Source organism: Gorilla gorilla, chromosome 12 (genome assembly GCF_029281585.2).
Source record: "Gorilla gorilla gorilla isolate KB3781 chromosome 12, NHGRI_mGorGor1-v2.1_pri, whole genome shotgun sequence".
Lineage (NCBI taxonomy): Eukaryota > Metazoa > Chordata > Mammalia > Primates > Hominidae > Gorilla > Gorilla gorilla.
Genome location: NC_073236.2, coordinates 43237199 through 43257168, shown reverse-complemented (window position 1 = coordinate 43257168; position 19970 = coordinate 43237199). Strand labels below are relative to the sequence as shown.

Here is a 19970-nt window from a genome sequence, read left to right as displayed (position 1 = left end):
ACCCCTGCGCCCCGGAGGGAGGCCGAGGGGCTTAGCCACCAGGGCTCGGAAGAGGGGGCCGAATCCGGTGCGAGACCCAGGGAGAGGGGAGCAGAGCCGGAGTTGGGGAGACTGGTGAGAGGAGAGCAGAGCTGTGGGTCCGGGAAGACCACTGGGAGAGGGGAGCCGAACCGTGCGGAAAGAAGCCGGGAGAAAGGAGTTGAGCTGTGGGGTAGACCCGGGAGAGGAGAGCCGATCCCTGGGGGTTGGGGGTGGGGAGACCACGGGGAGAAGGGAGCGGAGCAATGGGAGGGGTCTAGACCCTGGGGGCGCTGGAGCTCAGAGGAGCCCACCGACTCATCCCCAGAGGGAGGACTGCAGCCCGCGTCCTCACCAGGTGGGGCACCGCCATGCGGGCAGGGACCGGGCGAGCCTGGGTAAAGGCTGGCCGCGGGTCCCAGCCGGCGGCTGCGGGGAGGTGACGCTGTCCGCCTGCTTCCAGGCCCGACTCCCGAGCGGGCTGTCCTGGCACGGTGGTCTGCGCGGGGGAGTCCGGGCCATTTCCCTTTAGTAGAAATATGTGGAGTTTGCAGTGTGACCTCGCTCCTTGACTCAGGTAGACATTTAATAACTGAACCATTCGGTTAAAACAAAAATGGCTTATTTTAAATGAAAAAGATTCTAAGTTTTTCTTAAGTCGCACTCGTGTGATATCTTAGCATACCAGAAATTGAGGGAAGAAAATATTGAGTGTTTTTCTGATTTTAAATGAATCAGTCATATTTATTTTCATATCCTCAGTCGGGTTTTAACTGGAAGTAGGCTAATCCGGTTAGCTGAAATGTGTAGCTGGCCTGCAAGCAGCAGTGTACTTAAACATCACTGAACTTAAGGCCCGCACTCCCTTCCACATATTTTGGAAGGTAATACATCACAATTTGGGTTTAGAATCAGGAGAACTGTCTTCAAAACACAACCCCCAATACATCTCACATTTTTGATGCTGACTCTACTAATGAGTGTTTTATAATAATATATTAAAGAAAAGAGGTTTTGCACTACCCTGAAGATGTTTTAGACAAAAAAAAAAAAAAAAAAAAAAAAAAAAAAAAAAAAAAAAAACCATTTGCAGCAAGTCTTAGAAGTACAGGAATTCCTAGTCTATCAATTAAACTTTAATAAAACCAAACTCAAAGAACATTTCCTTGTGCATTTATATAAAATTTTGTCAAGTGTTACTGGATTTAGATCACCCCCCCAGTTTAGAAGATCATCAGTTAATACACAGAATTGTGTTTCCACGGTGTTTATTAGCCTGCCATGGTTTAAAATGCGTTTACACCATAACATGTCGATGAAGGCTAATGATGGGCTTACTACAGACCAGAAACTGTTCTGGGCACATAGGTTCTGTCTCATTTTAGCTCACCGTCTCACAAATAGCCACAGGCAGATGCAGTAGGCTAGGGGATGCAGGGGACTGCATGTAGGCTGCCTAAATTTACATCCGGGTCCCTCAACCTGTGCAGCCTGGGCCAAGTCGCTTACTCTCGTGGTGTCTCGGTTTTCTCCACTGGGAAACAGGGACAATGATGTTGTCTTTTTGTTAGGGTTGTTAAAAAGCCTGGACATCATAGACAGTGTATACATATTTGATAGCCTCATTTTTACAGGTAAAGACACTGAAAACAGAGATCAGAGTAACTTTAACTCAGGGTTTCCCGGGCTGTAAATGGTAGCCCTGAGATCTGACCCCAGGCAGCTTAACTGGAGAACCTGAGTTCTAACCACTAAACGCACCACGGGAGGAACACTTGAATATTTATTTATTTTTTTAACATTTGAATATTTCTATGAGGCCTTATGATGCATACTTTGACCCAAGATTGCGTGTTAAACCATTTCCAGTACTGAAAGATGTTTAAATTGCAGTCAAAAACGCCCAATAGAATATTGCCAAAAAAAAAAAAAAAACAGACTAGATATCAGGAGTAGTTTACTCCTGTCCTGTGCCGAGGGCCAGTTACTCAGCCTCTGTGACTCAGGCAGCCTCCTTTGTCAGTACCGGGCCTGAGTTGCTAAGCGGCTCTCTGACTCAGATGCCCTGAGGTACAAACTTCCTTGAGCTTGGGTGAATGGAAACATTAGACATTGGGTTCTTCTGTGCGGTTTTATTATGAGAATTTGATCAAAGCCACATTTATTAAGTGTCCATCTCAAGTTGCGTTATACTGAGTTCGCTTCCTCAAGATGACCATCTGAAACAAAACACGTGTGCTTTCTCTAGTGGCTGAGAACTGTGTCTTCCTGGAGACTAGGCTGGCATTTTGACTTTGGGGTGAGTCAAGTGAATTTCCTCTGTTATCCTAAATTGTGGATTTCAGTTTTAGCTACTGTGATGGTTACTTTCAAGTGTCAACTTGACTGGGCCATGTGGTGCCCAAACATTCAGTCATATGTTCTGGGTGTGTCTGGGAGGGTGTTTTGGGATGAGATTGATATATGAATGGGTAGACTGAGTAAAGCAGGCTGCTTTCCATAATGTGAGTGGGCCTTGTCCAAACAGTTGAAGGCCTGAATAGAACAAAAAAACTGAGTAAGAGGGAAGCCCCCCTGCCGGACTGCTTGAGCTGGGACATTGGTCCTTTCTGCCTTTGGACTCACACTGAAACATTGGCTCTTCTTGGGTCTATAGAGTCTGCTCTTTTCAGACTGCAACTTGCACCATTGGCTCTCCTGGGTCTCCAGCCTATTGACCGCAGGTCTTGGGACTTTTTCACCTTCGTAATTGTGTGAGCTAAATCATTGCAATAAATCTCTCTATGTACATCTCTTGTTGGTTCTATTTTTCTAGAAAACCCTGACTATTACAGCTCTCTGGTAACATCAACTTAAAAAGTCTGCCCACTAACTGTCGTTCTCCCTTTCTTTAAGATTTGATCGCTACTTTGCTCCTGGGAGTCTTGGCTTTCCTCTTGCTGTAAAACATGCTCTCTGCATGGGGATGTCACGAGGGGTCTGGAGCAGCGTCTGGTCTCCCAGGTCCATCCCAGTGCTCGTGGGTGGTGTCTTGCCTGGTGTGAACTTAGACTTCACACTCATCCTCAGCCTTCGGTGACCCACGCCTTTACTAGCCTGATTCTGTCTGCGGCTTCAAGATCCTCCAGTCATACGGTCTTGAGTGAGATGAGGGATGTCTGTGGCAGAAGCAGCTGCCCTGTTTTCATGGGTGAACAGAATTAATGCCAGAATGTCCTTGCAGTATGTAAATATGGAGCTTGTCAGTCAACAAGGAAATAGACCTGTCTGTTTGGGTTAATACAACTTTTGGAGTCAGTAAGAAGCAGGCAGTCAATGAATGAAGCAGAAGGAAGTGTGCAAGCCTCTCGGGACAGAGTCCTGTTGCAGTGCGCCAGAGAAACCCCACAGAGTGGCAGGACTGCAGTGAGAAGGAGGTGGCCAGTCATTCATGGAAGCTGCTGGATGCCAAGAGAAAGGCCAGCATGGGGGTGGGGGTCATAGGTACCTCAGATAGCTGGGAGAGTGAACAGTGAGCCGCACTTGGGAGGTGAGAGGAGACCCCTGCCATGAAGAAGAGTGGGTGGTTTTCGTTTTGTAGGTGTAGAAGTGTTCGTAACTCACTCAGGGAAGGCATGGTAGAGCCATAGCATGCAGGATGGAGTCTCCCTTGGTCCCCACACTGGTGTGATTGATGGACCCGAGGCCACCCGCCATTCTAGCCTGTGCAGCTATGGTTGTCCTGCATGGCTGCAAGTGACGTGTTTTGAGGTTAAATGACAAGATGGGATCTTAAAGGTGATTTAAATTATTTGGAGCTAGAACTAGACTGGAACTCCTTCATAGACTGTGTGTTTTATCTCAGCTTCCCAATGCCTCACGTAGCACATGGAAAACAGTGGTTACTCAACACATTCTTGTCGGCTGGGTTCAAAAGGCTGAACGACATCAAAATAAGTGTAACTCCTCCTGTAGTCATGGACTTCAGATCAGAAATTTGATATTTATTGTTTTCCCATTTATTTTTAGTATTCAATATTCAAAAGATAATTCAGAAGACAGCAGTTTACCTTATTCAAACATTGCCTCACACAGAACCACCAGAGATGAAGATGTTTATTCATTTTTTTTAAGTTGGAAGTTACCAGTTTATGTAAACTATAATACACCTCTGACACCTGTCTGTACATGCATGTAGTAAAGGCTCATTAAATTAATCTGTAAATATATTATACAGTGGTAAGCATAGTCAATTTTATACCTTACAAACTAAGATTGTTTAAAATCCAACAATTTAAAAATAGATTTCAAGTGGATGCTAGATACATTTTTTTCTTTCTTTCTTTTTTCTGTTTCTTTCTTTCCTTCTTTTCTTTTTTTTTTCCAGGGTCTCACTCTGTTGCTCAGGCTGGAGTGCAGTAGCTTTTCACAGGTGCCATCATAGCTCACTAAAGCCTCAAACCCCTGGGCTCAAGCAGTCCTCCTGCCTCAGTCTCCCAGGTAGCTAGGACTGTAGGCACACATCACCATATCCAACTGATATAAAATTTTTTTTTTTTTTAGAGACCGGGTCTTACACTGTGGTCCAGGCTGGAGTATAGTGGCAACACTACAGCTCACTGCAGCCTCGAACTCTTGGGCTCAAGAGATCCTCTCTCTTTAGGGACTCCAAGGCTTGATCCATTATTCTAGTTTATAAAACAGCAACTTTCCTTGACATGATGGCCCTCTCCATTTTATCAGAATTTCTGTTTAAAACAAACTGTTTAGCTAGACGAATGAAGAGTGTTGGGGGTGAGCGGTTTTTGTGTGTAGATACTCCCATCCATAGGAAAATAAAATGTTGCAGGGTATTCTCTGAGCACATTTCCAGGTGTGAGAGTCCCGTGCCTTTGAGTGGAGGATCTTTGATTATAGGCATCACATGTCTGTAGAACATCAGGGCCTTCTGCTGACACCTGGAGCCCGTGTTGGGGATCTGTGCGTTCTTCCCAAAGTGGGCACGACTCCCAGCTGGCTTTTTGCTTCTTGACCTGGCCAGGCTGCATCCTGGACTGTGCAGCTGTGTGTTCACATGGGATTGGAGTCCAAACACAATAAGAAGAGTTATATCCGCTGCGGAAGCAGCAGCTTATCTGGAAGGAGGGACAAGGGCAGCGATGGAAGCTCATGATGTCATATGCCAAACCACATTACATGTTGGGTTTGCTATGCAGAGTGGATTGTTCACATAATATGTTTCTAGTTTTTCATGCTTGATTTTGCCTGTATGTTTGTACTCTGACATGTTTGTATTCATCCACCCATCAATTCATTTGTTCATCCATTCCACAAGTATTCACAAAGCCCCTGGTCCTGTGTGTGTTCCCTGCTGGTGAGGTCTCAGCGACAGGTAGTGGGGACCCTTCCCAATGCTTACGGTTGGTAGAGGACGGGGCAATTGCATGAAAACACTGCACTTTTATAATGTATTTTTTAAAAGAGCCCACACAGACCAGTTTTCCTAATTGGCTCTGGAAAGCTCTGGTTGATTATTGATAAGTAACTGAATATCCCATGCGGATCCCCGGTGACATCTAAAGATACAGGGACTGACTTACTGAAGCTGCTTTTGCATGTGTTGAAGGGCTGCATGCAGGAAGGGCTTGGGGACGTTCACAGATTTCTCCTTAGGAAATGACTATGTTAGAGGAGCCTCCTGCAGCAGGGTTGATAGGGAGAAGCACTTAGGGTTTCAAAGGGGGAGGAGAAAATGGGCCCATTGGGGTCAGATCAAAGTAGGTAGTCAATAAAAGGTGCATTGAAAAGGATGCTTAAATAGACTTCTTTTGCTAATCTGACCTCTTCAGGCTTTACCTGTAGGGATCTGCCAGGCTCCTGGAACTCCAAGGCCTGAGCCAGCAAGCCAAGGGAGGCTGTCTATCATGGCAGTCCCTCCTTTGATCGAAATCTTTCTGGTTAAAAAAAAAAAAATTAGCTGGGTGTGGTGATGCACGCCTGTAATACCAGCTACTTGGGAGGCTGAGACAGGAGAATCGCTTGAACCTAGGATGTGGAGGCTGAAGTGAGCCAAGATAGGGCCAGTGTACTCCAGCCTGGGTGATAGAGTGACACTGTCTCAAGAAAAAAAAAAAAAAAAGAGCTTCCTGGCATGCAGGGTCCTTGCCTCTCTTCTGCCTCATTTCATTTACCCTCCTCCTTCCTTTTTTTGTCCTGTCACCACCCCTCTCCCCTTCTCTTTACTCTTTGTTTCCTTTTCCCTTTATTTTCCTCCAGCTTTGATACTTTCCCCACTCATACTTTGTTTTACAGTTTTTGAATCTGAAAATTTAAAAATAGATCACATTGATGAGCTTGTGAACTTTTAAAATTAGTATGAATTGCGAGTAGTAGAGTGCATTGTTGCTCCCTGGCCCTCTGAACCTTTATTCTTACATCCTTTTTATTTCTTTTTCTTTTTTTTTTCTTTGGAGACATGGTCTGTGTCACCATGAGGCTGTTTCCTTGAGGCTGGAGAGCAGTGGTGCTATCATGGCTCACTGCAGCCTTGACCTCCTGGGCTCAAGATCCTCCCACCTCAGCCTCCTGAGTAGTAGGGACTACAAATGCATGCCACCACACCCGGCAAATTTTTTGTGTTTTTTGTAGAGATGGGGTTTCTCCATGTTGCCCAGGCTGGTCTTGAACTACTGGGCTCAAATGATATGTCTGCCTCAGTCTCCCAAAGTACTGGGACTACAGGCATGAGCCTCTGTACCCGACCTATTCTTACATCTGAGTCAAAGCTGGGCTAGCGAGAGACTCAGAGATCAAAGCCTTCCCTGGGCCATCCCCAGACCTCCGAGCTGCACCTGGCACCTGCCTCACCCATTGCAGTTCCCTTGGCCTGGAGTCAAGCCTGTACCCTAAGATCCAGCTTTTTCAAATACCCTATTCAGGGCCGAAGGGGTAATGACATCATGGAATGATTTAGCTTGGTGAGGAATAAGAACTCCAGGAAACTGTGACTTGGAATTTGATTCAATGAAATAAAAAGGAGGGGTCGCGCCTTATGTTTGGGCATCTCCCTGCAGGCTGTTGCCTGATGCTTTCAGCATTCCTGTGTACCAGCTAAGGAGCAGGAATTATTGATAACCTGTCAGGAGGGATGTGGAGTTCACAGAGAGTAAATGGATTGTACACAATTAGGTTAATAAGTCCTTGTAGAACCAAGATGTCCTACTTTTATTTGAAGAAATCATTCAGAAATGGACTCTGATACCCTGATACATTTTTTAGGAGTCACTGCCCCCTGTCTTGCATAGTAAAGGCAGGCTTCCATGCAGTAAACTTTCACTGGGCTGTCCGTCTCTCCACTGCCTGCGAGGCACACCCAAGTCCATGAACAAGGCACCCAGGCCCTCATTGCCTTGGCTGTTGACTGCGTCTTCCATCTTCCTGGGCTCTCTGCCTACCCTACTCTGTCTCTCATTTCTCTGGCTTTGCCTACTCCACCCCTTGACCTGACCTGTCATCTCACCTGGCTGACCTGTTCCTAGCACAGATAGCATCTCCTCTGGGATGCCTGCCTGCTCTCTTAGGGGCTCCTCCTCTGCGTGCCCATCATACCTGTGCACCTCCAGCACGCACTGAGTAAGGGGCTTGGTAGTCTGTTTGGTATATATCTCTTTTCCTCACTAGGTAACAAGTTCCTTGAGGGGAGGGGCCTGCATTTTATTCATCTTTGTATCTTCCGCACTTTTCATGACTTTAGACACATAGTTCCAGCTCAACCAATGTTCATTCAGTGAATGAATGAGCAATCAGGTATTTATGGGATTTAAAAAATGCAAGTGGCTCATGCCTGTAATCCTAGCACTTTAGGAGGCCAAGGCAGGCGGATCACCTGAGGTCAGGAGTTTGAGACCAGTCTGGCCAACATGGTGAAACTCCGTCTCTACTAAAAAAAAAAAAAAATATATATATATATATATATATACACATACACACACACACACACACACACACACACAAATTAGCTGGGTGTGGTGGCGTGTGCCTGTAATCCCAGCAACCCAGGAGGCTGAGGCAGGAGAATCACTGAAACCCGGGAGGTGGAGGCTGCAGTGAGCTGAGAGCATGCCACTGCACTCCAGCCTGGGTGACACAGCAAGACTCTGTCTCAAAAAAAAAAAAAAAAAAATGCAAGTTATAGGAGATTTCTAATATAGGACAATAGGTATACTTTTAAACACGTTGTAATAGAAGGGAAGCTCTGAGCTTGCTTATTAGCTCATGGACTTTTTATTCTGACGCTCAGGGCTTGTGCAGTATGTAACTGTGTGGAACTCCTTCAGGGGCCTGCTTTCACACAGTGCATCCTGCTGTGCTCCTAGGTAGCAGCAGGTTCTCATTTTATGCTCTGCCCTGTTGGTTGGAGTAGAAATGCTCTCTGCTCCTTGTAGAACTCTAGTGTCGTCTTAGAAGATGAGGAACAAGGTAGAAGAGGGATCCACCACTCTCAGAAAGAATTCTGTAGAATTAGGAGCTGAACCACAGGGCCAAGTGCCTCTTCCCAGGTGGACCCACTGAGCAGATAGCAGCTGCTACTGTTCCTGCTGGGAGCTGGTATCACTGATAATGATATTCATCATATCACTGATGATGACATTCACCATGATGACATTCATAACCTCAGTTGTACTTTGAGCAAATGTGGAGCCCTACTTATTTTCAGAGTTTATTCTCTTAGATTTTTTTTAATTTTTTTAGACGGAGTCTCGCTGTGTTGCCCAGGCTGGAGTGCAGTGGCACCATCTCAGCTCACTGCAAGCTCTACCTCTTGGTTCACGCCATTCTCCTGCCCCAGCCTCCCAAGTAGCTGGGACTACAGGTGCCCGCCACCACACCCGGCTAATGTTTTTTTTTTTTTGTATTTTTAGTAGAGATGGGGTTTCACCATGTTAGCCAGGATGGTCTCAATCTCCTGACCTCGTGATTCGCCCGCCTCAGCCTCCCAAAGTGCTGGGATTACAGGCGTGAGCCACCGCACCTGGCCAGATTTTTTTTGTTTTTGTTTTTTTCTGTCCTGGTCCTGTAGAATCAGAGGAAGTGGAAAACACACATCAGGTATATGAGCACCATGATCATGATTATTACCTCAGAGGAAAGCAGGTGTACCCCTTTCACCAGCTGCCAACATAAGTGGAGCTCTGCAGACATTAACAGAGGCTGTAGACTGTCTCCCTTCCCTAGCAGGGCTGGTGCTTGTCCTGACCCACACAGACGGCCTTTCAAATTAGACTGGAAGTTGATTTTCTGTAAGTCAGATGGCTATTTGAGAAAGCTCAGTGGACCCTCTTTTTCATAAATATGCGTGGGCTTCAGTTTTTCCATCCATAGAATGAGGAAGTTGTCATAGATAATCTGGGGATTTGTTTCCAGCTTTTACAATTCCACGATTTATAGTTCTCTGTCCTTTCATGGTTCTTATTTCAAATTCCCAAATTATTATTCTTATGTTTGTGGGCACGGAATGGGCAGTGAGCCTCTTGTTCCACAGCTAAATCACACCCTTTATTGGAAAAATATATATGTTGGAAAAACAGCTCTCAATTGTGATGAAATAAATGACAGCAACTTTCAAGGCCAATAACTGAACAATTACAGGAAAGCATTGAATCTTGTGCCAGCATGGCTGCTCCAACTCGAGATGGCTGAGGTACAAAGGATATTTATATGTTGGGTTTCAGAATAATAATTCAAGTGCTCAAGAGCCTCATCTTGTGATGTTATCACAAGAATGTCCAGACAATGTTTTCTTTAACTCCAGGAAGAGTGATTTAGAAGGACGGATCTTGCCACATGTGTCCAGCTGCATATTTATTGCTCTTGGAAGAGAATTATTCTGTAAACACAGAAATATCCAAGAATGAATTCTTGAAAGATGATCTTTTCCTTGCTTACAGTTGTCAGGATCCTGTATACGCAATAGTACAAAATTAATGTAATCATAAACCAGGCGGCAATATTTTATTTGCATCAGAAGGTCTGATTCTGGGATTTCACTCTCCTATCTTTTGAAGACTGCAAATTGAACCAAGTTTTCTTAGAGCCTGTGAACCCTTGCTCAGAGTTACATAGCCAACCAGTGTGCCTATTTTTTTTTTTTTTTTTTTTGAGACGGAGTCTCGCTCTGTTGCCCAGGCTGGGGTGCAGTGGTATCATCTCAGCTCACTGCAACCTCCACTTCCTGGGTTCAAATGATTCTCCTGCCTTAGCGTCCTGAGTAGCTGGGATTACAGGCATGTGCCACTAAGCCCAGCTAATTTTTTTTTTTTTTTTTTGTATTTTTAGTAGAGACAGGGTTTCACCATGTTGGCCAGACTGGTCTCAAGCTCCCAGCCTCAGGTGATCCACCTGTCTCAGCCTCCCAAAGTGCTGGGATTACAGGCGTGAGTGACTGCACCCAGCCCAGTGTACCTATTTAAGAACAGAGAAAACTTTCCACTTTTAGCAAATGGAATATTGCCATTTATTCCTGAAGAAAATTGTCTGTGTTTTTAATGCCCTGTGGCCGTTTCTCCACACCAGCTATTCCTGTGGTAGGCTTTTTCTCTCCAGGATCATTCTAACATGATTTTATAGGAATGATCATAAGAGGAGGGCCCATCACTTGCTGCTTATGAGCACCGCGTATTCATCCTAGAAAAATGCAGTGTGCCGGGCATGGAGACCCTTTTTTAAACTTTTATTTTAGGTTCGGGTTACATGTGCAGGTTTGTTATATAGGTAAACTCTTGTCACAGGGTTTGTTGTACGTGTTATTTCATCACCCAGGTATTAAGCGTAGTACCCAAGTCTTATGTTTTCTGCTCCTCTCTCTCCTGCCATCCTCCCTCCCCGCTCAAGTAGGCCCCAGTGTCTGTTGTTCACCTCTTTGTGTTCATGTGTTCCCTCATTTAGCCCTCACTTACAAGTGAGAACATGCAGTATTTGGCTTTCTGTTCCTGCATTAGTTTGCTAAGGATAATGGCCTCCAGCTCCATCCGTGTTCCCGCAAAAGACATGATCTCATTCTTTTTTGTGGCTGCATAGTATTTCATGATGTATATGTACCACATTTTCTTTATCCAATCTGTCATCGCTGGGCATTTAGGTTGATTCCATGTTGTCGGTATTGTGTAGAGTGCTGCAATGAACATTCATGTACATGTGTCTTTATGGTAGAATGATTTGTATTCCTCTGGGTGTATTCCCAGTAATGGGATTGCTGGGTCAAATGGTAGTTCTGTTTTTAGCTCTTGGAGGAATCACCATACTGCTTTCCACAAGGGTTGAACTAATTTACACTCCCACCCACAGTGTATAAATGTTCCCTTTTCTCTGCAACCTCGCCAGTGTCCTGTTCCTGTTGGAAGGGCTTGAGGTGTTGCCCAGGGAGCCACTGACTGCAGCCACTGCATTTCTGACTATTTGATATCGTTGTTCTGGGGAGTGAGTCTTTCCCTTTATCCTGCTCTCAGGGTACCTGGGCAGCTGCAGGATGATCTTACCCGCAGGGAGCAATGATTCATCCTCAGGGACTTTGGCAGTTTTTCTTGTGCAAGGTCAGCTTGCACTCCCAGGTCAAGGGTAATAGTGCCCTCATTGCATCTAATCTCAGGTTTCCCAGGTCAGATCTCCCTCCCTTTTGCCACTGTGATTTCTTGCTATTCAAATCATGAATCATAAAGAGGAGCTCACGGAAAATCTTTTTATAGAAATGGACATATTATTTCTATGCCTGCCTTTCTATTTTGGAGGCAGGGAGAAGGGGAAGATGCAAGGCCGGGTCACAGCCGGACAGGATGGGGGCTCTGGTGTCAGCCCTTACCTGCATTTAAAACTGAGATAGCTTTTTCTGACACAGTAAAAAATAATTTGTGCTTTTCAAGAAGTGGAATGTGACCAGGCGTGATGGCTCACGCCTGTAATCTCAGCAGTTTGGGAGGCTGAGGTGGGCAGATCACCCGAGGTCAGGAGTTTGAGACCAGCCTAGCCAACATGGTAAAACCCTGTCTCTACTAAAAATATAAAAATTAGCTAGGTGTGGTGGCAGGTGCCTGTAATCTCAGCTACTCGGGAGGCTGAGGCAGGAGAATCACTTGAACCTGGGAGGCGGAGGTTGCAGTGAGCCGAGATCGCACCACTGCATTCCAGCCTAGGCAAAAGAACAAGACTCTGTCTCCAAAAAAAAGTGGAATGCATTCAAACACAAAACCGCCCTAGCTAATGAAAAAAGGTGTTATCATTAAAAATTGTGACCGATTAAAGGTAGTTTTAATTATTCATCCAGAGGAATTAGCCACCTTTCGGCTAAAGATGACAGACAGTGGGACAGTTAATGCCTTTGCGTGCACCCCTTTCAGAGAGTGCTTAATGGGACTTGGATTTTCTCTTCTTTTTGATAGGTTGCTGAAAAGCCAGGAGTCAAAATGACTGAGCGCTTTGACTGCCACCATTGCAACGAATCTCTCTTTGGCAAGAAGTACATCCTGCGGGAGGAGAGCCCCTACTGCGTGGTGTGCTTTGAGACCCTGTTCGCCAACACCTGCGAGGAGTGTGGGAAGCCCATCGGCTGTGACTGCAAGGTACCTGCTGCGGGCCTCTGCGGGTCCCCGGCGCTCCCCTAGGAAACACGGGTTTCTCTGTGGTTTGTGCTGAAGCCTTGATCCACCACTGAAGTCTGTCTCTTAAGCCCCCTCTGAGGGGTGTGGACCCTGCGTGTAGCCTTTCGGAAGCTTCTTCCCTCTAGCGAATGTGATCTCTGCCCACAAGCACTGGGTGAGGGCCTTGCCAGGACTTTTGTGCTTAGTGTCTCTAAGTACATTTTCTGTATTCTAGCAATTAGTGCCCTTATCTAACTACTCAGCTGCCTACCAATATTGGAACTTTCTTAAGGGTGGTGCTCTCTTCCTCTTGTCTGTTTGCCCCGTGGTGAGTAACGTGGAGCAGGTGCTGTGCTCAGTCAATATTTGATGAATGAATGTGTACATGAGAGAACCAGAGTTGGTTGCTGGATAAATGGGCACATAAAAGCACAAAGTCCTTGGAAGATTGTGAGCTCTTTTCCTTTAATGAGAGAAGGACAGGATTTGTATTGTTTCCTTTCAATGGGGAAATGTGTTCACGGCTCTCCTGGTATGTCACCGTGTGGTTCAGCAAAGACCACTGGTCACTTGTACCAACTGCCCCGTGGTTGAGGGTGGTGAACCCTGACCTGCACTTCTCAGAAGACCCTTGTTCCAACCTGGATTGCTGAAGGACACCCTGGGGGACCCATCCATAGCCCTGAACTGTCTGATACCTTCACCCGCAAATGGCTTCTAAAACACCCCAGTGAAACCCCTCGTGTGGCTGTCATCCTGAGTGCCGTGAAACTGGCTACAAAATGGGGTTCCTTTGGCATCTCTAAAGGAATTCCCAACTGAATGGGCACCAAGTCAGTTCATGGCATTTTACTATCTCTTTTCTGCTCTCGTTGCTTTGTGCTCTGTAGGGATTTTTGCTGCTCTCCTCCCTGGTCGTTAATATCAGCACATTACCGCTGACTGATTGACTTAGGCCATGCGTGCAGTTGGATCATTCTAGCACATCCAACATGTGTTCCTTCTATTTCCTTCTCTGATCACATCATTCTTAGGAAAGACAGGAATCAGAAGGCTGCACCATCACTTTCTGTTCCCATGGATTTAGTGACAGTTGAGGGATGGTTTCCATCTTGTAGCAAAAGAGACCTCTGCCCTGAGCAGAGATGAAAGAGGTACAGCACCAGCCCCCGAAACCAATGCTGCAGCCCTGTGTCTTTTGGCTTCAGGGCAGATGCTGCGCTGAATGTAAAAGAAACGAAACTCAGCAGTGGTATTGTGCCAAACCTTTGAAATACCATAAGCAAAAATAGCTGATCTGGCTACTCTAAAAGTTGTGTATCTTCCTGTATCCCATCTTGCCTGCTGCGTGTCTCACTGCACCTGATGACTTTTCTCTGTCCCTTTTCATGTATTTAACAGGCCAAGCATGAGAGCTCAGCCACCAGACTGCCCAGTTCCAGCCCAGGCTCTGTGTTTCACTTGCTTTGTGGCCTTGGGTCAGTTACTTGACCCTTCTGTGCACATCTCCACATCTATAAAATGGAGAGAACCAGGCCAGGGGCACAGGCTCAAAGCCTATAATCCCAGCACTTTGGGAGGCCAAGGTGGGTGAATCAATTGAGGCCGGGAGTTCGAGACCAGCCTGGCCAACATGGCGAAACCTTGTCTCTACTGAAAATACAAAAATTAGCTGGGCGTGGTGGTGCGTATCTGTAATCCCAGCTACTTGAGAGGCTGAGGCACGAGAATCACTTGAACCTGGGAGGCAGAAGTTACAGTGAGCTGAGATCATGCCACTGCACTCCAGTCTGGGATACAGAGTAAGACTCTGTCTCAAAAAAAACAAAAAAACAAAACTGGGGAGAACCAGGGGTCTGCTTCATAGGATCTTTCTAATATGTAGATACAAGCCCTCGCACTCGCACTCGTACTCTTCTAGCAGCTGACAGGGTAAGCTCCAGACTGCCACCTTTCTGCTGACTACTTCCTTATTCTTTTCGTGACATGTCCCTTCCACACACCTTTCAGAAGCTTCACCCTCTCTCTTTGTCGCTTTTCATTTTGGAAACATCAATAAAAATGTCCAGTTTGAGGAAGAAGTAGATAGCCTGAGAAAAATATAATTATAAAAGCTTTAGCTGGAAAAGAAATACTTACGTAGGTGAGAGGTTCGGATATCATCTGGCAAAAGGTAAGTCTCACTTTCAAGGACAGATTTTGGATATTCGGGGCTAATCATCCCTGACCGGTGGCTGAAATAAAAACAAAACAAAAATCACTTGCTGTTTCTCCAGTGATTTAGTGGAAAGACCCTTAAAAGCCGTCATCCTTCCACACATGTTTTATGAGCAAATAAACAAGAGTCTCCCAAATGGAGCCAAAATCATCAAGGCTGCTGTCAAGCCAGGAGTGAATTGTGCTGAACTTTTCAACTCGGATTAATGTTTTGAGATACGTGGGGTTACACTGTATGATTTTCTACATTTTGGAACAAAAAGAGACATTGAGTTGAAGCGAGACCTTGGCATTTGGGGCTTTTGATGCTTTAGGCGTGCTTTTCTTGACTTTCAAAAATAATCGGGTAGTTGGGTTTGTAGTGGAAGCAATGATAGAAAAAAATGTTCCTGTTTTTTTCTGGAAGTAAAGCCCACAATCCTGGCAGGCGGGGAGATACCTGATAGAGGAACTGTGCTCTTAGGTCTGGTGGCCAATCTCTTCTCTTAAAATAGCACAGCCACCACAAGCCTCAGCTACTTCCCTCTAAAGGACATGTTCATGTGTGTGAATTTTAAATGTTGGCATGCCTATGGGAATTAGGCTAATTTTGAGAGTCCTGACCTACTTAAATGAGACAGGCAAGACTTCAGAGCCTGTTCTATAGTTTGAACATCCTTTCTATGTAGCCACTGAATTGTAATCTTTATTTCTATTAAGTTACTCTGGGAAAATGCTGTGATCTCAAAGGGTAAAGATTATTGATTTGTATGGCCAGTGTAATAGTGGAGAATAGGCAATGCTAATACAATTTTATGATCCTCTGACATTACATGCTTCCTGAACCCTTTCTTGGATACCTGTTAGTATTAACAAAATATTTTCGTAGACTGATTACAGAGTTTTTGGGGGATCTGCCTACGTTCTGGGCTTCAAAAATTCAACAAACTAAAGAAAAAATAGGGCTGGGCACAGTGTCCCATGCCTGTAATTCCAGCACTTCGGGAGGCCGAGGCAGGTGGATCACTTGAGGCCAGGAGCTGGAGACCAGCCTGGCCAACATGGCGAAACCCCGTCTCTACTAAAAATACAAAAATAAGCTGGGTGTGGTGGCGTGCACCTGTAATCCCAGCTACTTGGGAGGCTGAGGCAGGAGAATCATTTGAACCTGGAAGGTAGGGGTTGCAGTGAGCCAAGATTGCGCCACTGTGCTCCAGCCTGGGTGACAGAGCGAGATTCCATCTTAAAAAAATAAAAATAAAAAATAGGCTGGCTGATAACTCCAGAGATGGCTGCTAATACTGTGCACTTAACAAATTGGTGATTTTAAGCCCTGGGCGACACACGTAACCTAGACTTTGAATGTTCCACGGGTCTGCAAGCAATGCCATGAAATTGGACTGGCCACCATACCCACCCATGTGCTTAGAGGGTGCTATGAAGAGAAAAAAATAATAATAAACAAGAACAAAAGATCTGCAGATCAGAAACTAGCATTCAGGGTTTAGTTTCTAGTGGTAGTCATTGAAATCACTGTGTATCGCCTGATGACTTGTTCCAGGCACTTGTAAATGCCTAAACTGCATGATCTAAATTGCTCCTAACACCCTATAGGTAGGAACTTTTTTCATTCCATTTTATGGAGTAGCCGCTGAGGCCTAGAGAGGATGAGGATCTTGCCAAGGGTTAAAGGGATTAGGAAGTATCCGAGGTACAATTTGAGCCCAGACCCGGAGGGTCCTCACCTAGCATGCGATGCCACCTGCTACCTGCAGCCTCGGGCAGGACCCTGTCTATGCGACTCTCGGGCCAGATGTGGTCAGTCCTTATGAGTAAGAGATGGTGACCACCTGGCCTCAATCAAGTGACCTTCAGTCAAAGGCCCCTACTCTTCTCATGGGCCCCTTTAGGTGGTGATGATTACATTGCAGAATTGAGGCTCAAGTTGTTTCACAAACTCTCTTTCCAGCTTTTGTAGTTAATAGGAAACACTGAAGTGATGATCAAATTGGCTGTAAAAGTCTCAGTTAATGTTTGGTAATGGACAGAAATGTTCAGTGATATTTTGGCAGAAAGCAACCTGGCAGGGCTCTGAAATAGGAGACGAAGGTTTTCACACATACGGGTTAAATCTAGATGCCCCTGGTATATTTTGGAAGGTTTCTGACCAAGCCTAGTGAAAGTTGTAAGGTCAGGTTTGAAAAACCCACCCTTCTGTCCTCGGTGTGACACAGGCCTCCCTCGCTGCTCTTTCTGGACCCTTTTCTGGGAAGAGCGCCTAATCCAGTCACATTCTCAGGGTCCAGCCTGCCAACCTGGTGCTTTTTTTATTTGTTGGGGTGGTTTTTAAGTTCTCAATGAGCAAATTACCTTTTTGGATCTTCTTCCGTGTAGAATTTGTCCACAGAGTTTGTAATGAGCACTGAAAACACGTATTTATTTGGATTTCCTCCTACAAGAGAAAAATCTGTTTGTGAAGGGAATTTAATCAAGCAGGGTCCTAGGATCAGGAGCAAAGCTGTCTGGATGAATTTCATGAGAAGGGCCTGTCAGTGCACGAACTTGGCCTGTCAGTGCATGAAACCAAAAGTTCAGCCACAAGACATAGCAGCAGAGGCGCACAGCGCTCAGCAGTGACCGTACATGCACCGAGGCTGGACCCCGGAGCCAAATCTCCCTGGCTCCACCTTTGACAAGCTGCGCGAAGGGGACAAGTCCTGCCACCTATAAGCCTCCATTTCCATGTCTATACACTGGGGTTCCTAGCTCACGGGACCGTCGGGGTAATTGAGTGAGTTAACGTCTAGGGAGCACCTGTGACATGCCAACGCAGTGCTGTCATTTCTGCTGTTGTCCATTTTTCTGCATCTTTATTTGTAAGGATTTGAAAGAATGTACAGTTGGAAACCTGATGATCTCAAGCAGAAAATATCTTTTCATAATGCTGAGCATGAATGACATGAGAATCCATGTCTGAAGTGAAATCGTATGGATCTCAAGAATGGTTGGTGCCAGCCCTGGTGGAATGGGGTGCGAAGGAGGGAGGATGAGAGCCAGACGTTTCAGTCTGGGTGACCCTGCCACCCAGAGCCACCTTCCATTAACTGAGAGGTCCAGGGCTCCCTCCAGGCCACTTGCCACTAAAGCTCAGCTAAAGTCTCAAAAAGGACACATTCGGAGCCAAGCAACAGGCACAGCCCATGTTAGGAATGTTTCTGAAATGGAAAAATACAAAACCAGAAAGGAAGTGTGTGGGCCTAATCGTACATGTTTATCAACATTTTACTGCAATGTATGACATTTCTGTGAGCACAAGATTAGCCTTGGTATTTTTTTCTGGGAAGTATAAAAGACTTTTTTTTTCTTTCTTTTTGTTTTCAATTTCTCTCTAGAGGAATTTAAAACTGGATATTTCCATCTTAAAGTTCCTGAGCAAGTCTGTCAAGGTGTCCATGTTTCTTACCCTGTTGCCTCTCAGCATCTAAGTGCTATCTCTGTTACACTCATGTTTGCTGTTCACGATGGAGTACTAATGAAATAGCAAAATTAAGCTACTGGCATGGTGCTAATAACTGAAACTAAAAATGGGTTTGGAGCTTTTCTGTTTGGAAAGAGTCACTTGAGCCGGGCGTGGTGGCTCATGCCTGTAATTCCAGCACTTTGGGAGGCTGAGGCAGGAGGATCACTTAAGGCCAAGAGTTTGAGAACAGCCTGGGCAATATAGCAAGACCCCTGTCTCTAAACAGATAGATGATAGACAGACAGACAGAACAGATAGATAGAAGAAAAGAAAAGGGTCACTTGGCACTAGGTCTTCACAGGTAAAGATTCAGAGTGTGGTAGGAAGCACAGACTCAGGCACCCGGGTCTAATCAATGACAATCTCGCTTCTAGGCCTTTTGGTGGCATTTTCTAGTCTACCTCTAAGCTCTAGGGAATCGTGTAGCTAAAATCTTCCCTCCTGCTGAGACTCAGAGAATACCATGTTGGCCAAGATCTCTAAAACAATCAAACCTGGCAGTATTGAGTTACCTTCCTCTTATCATAAAGTCTTTCCTCACTTCCTCCTTATTGTGAACTTTCTTAAGAAGCGAGTCCAGGAGGAAGCAGTGACATGAATTTATTAACTTGACTCAGACTTCTAAAGACAACACAAACTGGGCGCCCCATTCAGAGAGTGACAGGGAAACCCCATGGCATAATTAGTTACCTATGAGTTTCCAAATAGGATTTGGAAAGAGACATACAAGCTAGGTAGCCAGCGTGGCACATGGCTTCCCTGAAGCCAGCATTGCCCTGGCCAAGGAAGCTTTGCAGAACAGATGAGATTTCAGCTGGGACTTGCAGCCAAGTGGGATTTGGCCTTTTGGGGAGAAGGGACAGGGCATTCAAAGGCCAGAGACAGAGTATGGTCAAAGGCATGGAGATGAGGAAGAGGGGACCAGAGCAGAGGGTCAGGTTGGAAAGCGAGTTGGGGTCAATCTGCAAAGGGGCTGACGTGCCAGGTAAAAAACAGGAGCACAGTTTAGTTTTGTCGGATCATTTCAGGTGGAAGGGCAGTGGGAATGTTGGAGAAAACACTTTTTGGTGTCGTTACATTGAATCTGCTCATCTATAAGAATAAAACTTTATTTCATAGAGTTATTGTATGGCTCAAAATAGGTATGAAGAATTAAGAAAAAGAATTTTAGATGTAAAAGGGCTGAGAAAATGAAAAAGCACCTACAAAAGTAGAGTGGTAGAGTTACCAACATGGAGCTTTAAGGTGGCAGATATTCTCATTGATAGGACTGTCTTTATAAGGAAATGTAGGTTCAGCAAGTGACACATTGAGGCAACTCTTCTCATTATTAGCTGTGGTCTAAATAATGACTTATACTAACATCCATTGAGCAATTGTAATACATACCAGCAACTGTTATACCTGCTTGTTACAGCCAGTAGTAGGTCCATTATTCCTGCTGTACAGATCAGAAATCTGGCAAGAGAGGTTCAGTTACTTGCCAATGGTGATGTACCTGGGATAGGGCGGAGCCAGGATTTAAGTTTAGTCAATCTGGCATTTGGGCCCTTGAATTGAACCCCTAGGGTGAAATAACCGAGCAATTTAATCACGTGCTCCTGGGATCCCAGAGGGGCGGGCGCTTG

General features: G+C 45.4%; 1 protein-coding gene and 1 long non-coding RNA gene across 2 annotated transcripts in view; one reads left to right on the top strand and one right to left on the bottom strand.

Moving 5' to 3' along the window:
* FHL2 (four and a half LIM domains 2) overlaps positions 1–19970 on the top strand; it is a 38680-nt gene that overhangs the window by 459 nt on the left and 18251 nt on the right. The window contains 3 exon segments of the mRNA XM_004031546.5: positions 2–114; positions 2267–2317; positions 12429–12608. Of these exon segments, the coding sequence (XP_004031594.3) occupies positions 2–114; positions 2267–2317; positions 12429–12608 (344 nt within the window).
* LOC134756426 (uncharacterized) lies at positions 14765–19890 on the bottom strand. Its single transcript, XR_010129882.1, has 3 exons — positions 19732–19890; positions 17193–17274; positions 14765–14860 (listed from the first exon to the last, which is right to left on the bottom strand). It is a non-coding gene; the product is annotated as an uncharacterized lncRNA (long non-coding RNA).